A 3,103-nucleotide genomic window follows, 5' to 3' on the forward strand; every position below is an offset into this window, starting at 1 on the left:
AAAGTTTCGGTAAACACGCTGTTTTGTTATAATGTCCTATAACTATCAAATAAAGTCAAATAAAAATTTTGTTTAATTAAACATTTTCAACTGAAAACAAAAAGTGTAAAATTAAATGAACTTTTTTAACGGGTGCGAGCTGCTTTTGGCGTCTTATCGTTTATTCTCACTTGCAACCGAAAATTATTCATTTCAGCTGTCATGCTAAAATAGCAACTCGTTAGCTGGCCCAAATAAAAAAAAAACAAAAAATCTGAAGAAACTTTTTGTTTTTACGGATGCAGAGCGTTAGTAGGACGACGAATACGAAGGAATCACCGCTATGAATATGATGATGATTGGTGAACATTAAAGACGCCAATGATGTTGACGAATATGATAAGAACAATAAAAGGTTAGTGGATAGGTGATGGATCAATTTTTCATATATAACAACATAATGTAACTTTTCTAATTAAGGCATTTCTAATTTCTAATTTGTTGTTTTTTTAGCTTGAATTTAATTTTATATACACTTTTGAAAAGCGAAATTATTTTATTTTGACTGTTTTTAGTTATTAGCACACAGCCTAGATGCAAGTAGCAGAAATGTTAGTTTCTTGGACCTGCCTCATTCCGTGTTATCATTGCCATCTCCATCTTGTAAAGAGCAAATGTGATCATTCTCTCAATCATCGCCATCACCATTTGAGAATCATCCAAAAAATCATCATTTCATTATCATTATAAACATCTTGCCATCGTCATCCTCATCGTCATCATCATCGTCATCATCATTCTCCTCATCATCATCTTCCTTATCGTCATCATCACTATTCGGTCTTTCCGAGATGAAAAGTAGCAGGAAAAGTTGAAAGGTGCACGATGAAACTTTCTCGAAAAAATAATTTTAATGAATAAAAATGAAATTTGTGAAAATCGAAAATGAAATGTGAGAAATTTTCGTTTGAATAATTAAAATTTCAAATCATGAAAAAGTAATTCAGTATTTTGTGCCTAAAAACAGGAAGAAAAAAAAGAAATTATAAATGGGATGCTTCTTACGATGTTAAGGATGAGGAATGAAGATAAATGGGAGAGTGAAGATGAAGGAATAATGACGATAATGATGATGATAACGACGACGATGATGATGATGATGTAAGTGATGGTGATGATGATGATGATGATGATGTAAGTGATGGTGATGATGATGATGATGATGTAAGTGGTGATGATGATGATGATGTAAGTGATGGTGATGATGATGATGATGTAAGTGATGGTGATGATGATGATGACGACGATGATGACGATGGTGCTGATGACGATAACATGTTGATAATGTAACTGCAGTTTATGCCTTTTATTCCAAGTGTCAAAACTGTATCAAAAGCAAGATTAATGTGATGATGACACACATGTACACCCTCGTACACACACACACGTACACACACATCACACAGACACACATCACGCGCACACAAACACATACATAGTCATAGGATATATTAGCCAATCAAATTGAAACAGACTATTGCGAGATTTTTTAACATTATTTGAATAATTTGAATTTCAAAAAGGGTATTACAAAACATCATTGGAGTGAAAAGATGAATAATTGGTCGGAATTATTTCGATTTCACATTCCAGTGCACCAAACGCTAAATAATTATTTCTTTTGTTTGCCTAAAACATGAATGCTCGCACATACATACAACATGAATGCACGCACACACATACAACACGAATGCACGCACACACATACAACATGAATACAGGTTTCTGTTGATATTTAACTGTCCGCTCTTCAGTTGATAACCGTTTTCTCTTAAGTGGCTTCTGGTCAATCTTTTTTTTAATAGCAATGAATGATTCAATTTTTTTGCTATCGTTATGCTCATACTTTCAATTACTTCGTTGGGTGACCCAACTTTGGCTCACCCTGAATTTCAATGCAAACACATATTTAGGATATTATGAAATAATCTCGGTTTCAAGAATTTCTTATAGTCTTCCTTGCAGACTTTAAAGGCCGCCATTGCAAAGTAACAACACACCCACCTGCTAGTGTCAAAGGAAGTCATAAAAATTTTTATGGCACGCCGAGTAAAAGTGAAACGAGGTCAAAATGGTGATGTGTTGAGTGGATTAAAAAGGATTTGAATGGAGTGGTGGATCTCAGTGGCGTCGACATTAACAACAACAGCAACAACAACAACGAAAACAACAACAACATTAATAATAATAACAGCAATAATGATAATGAAATTAATAATGGCAATGATAATAGCATTAGTAATAACAATAATATTTCTAGAGCAATAGATGATAGATAGATGAAACATATTTATTTGTGTAGGGGAACAAAAAACACAATCAATTATTTAATCAGTCAATCATTTAGCTTACAAAATTTTAGACCAAAACCTAAACCTCAATTCTTAAGTAATTAACTCATTCAATTAATAATTAACCTAACAAATTGGTCACGTGATCAATCAATTATCTCTTCAGCTATTCATCAAGTCAATCCATCCATCTATCAAGTCACTCCATCCATCCATCAAGTCACTTCATCCATCCATCAAGTCACTCCATCCATCCATCTACCAGTTAAAGGCAATCAACTGCGTTCATCCACTGAACGTGTTACAGGAAAACATTTTTTTGCTGATGTTTTCATCCATACATGCATGCATGCAAAAATACATACATGCATGCACTCATACATGCATATAGACATAAACATACACATACATAAATTCATACACACAACACAATGCATTTTTATTATACACACCTCTAAAACACACACATATACATGCGTAATTTCATATATTATAGCTGATATACAAACCCAAACACGCACACACACAAACAAACACGCACACACGCGCGCACACACAAATACATTTTTGTATGCTTTCAACGAGAGTATATATGTTTTTATAATATTAATAGTATGTTATTATATAGTGAAGTGAATTTTTATTTTGGGATATCATATTCATGGTGAAACATAATTCATATCGAGTAAATAATGCATGAAAACTCTGATATATTTTTAATTAAAAAGCAAATATTGAATATTTACGATGGTCAGCAATTTGGCTCAGTCGTT

The 3,103-nt window shown here is 33.0% G+C and overlaps 1 protein-coding gene across 1 annotated transcript in view; it reads left to right on the forward strand.

The window, feature by feature from the left end:
* Positions 1–42, forward strand: part of HELRODRAFT_164461 (hypothetical protein) — a gene marked incomplete at both ends in the record, with an annotated part of 2,113 nt that extends 2,071 nt beyond the window's left edge. Inside the window, one exon of the mRNA XM_009029395.1 lies at positions 1–42. This exon is cut by the window's left edge and continues 71 nt beyond it. Within this exon, the coding sequence (XP_009027643.1) occupies positions 1–42 (42 nt within the window).
* Positions 43–3,103: the final 3,061 nt, after the last annotated feature.

This window comes from Helobdella robusta (genome assembly GCF_000326865.2).
Source record: "Helobdella robusta unplaced genomic scaffold HELROscaffold_6, whole genome shotgun sequence".
Classification (NCBI taxonomy): Eukaryota; Metazoa; Annelida; class Clitellata; order Rhynchobdellida; family Glossiphoniidae; genus Helobdella; species Helobdella robusta.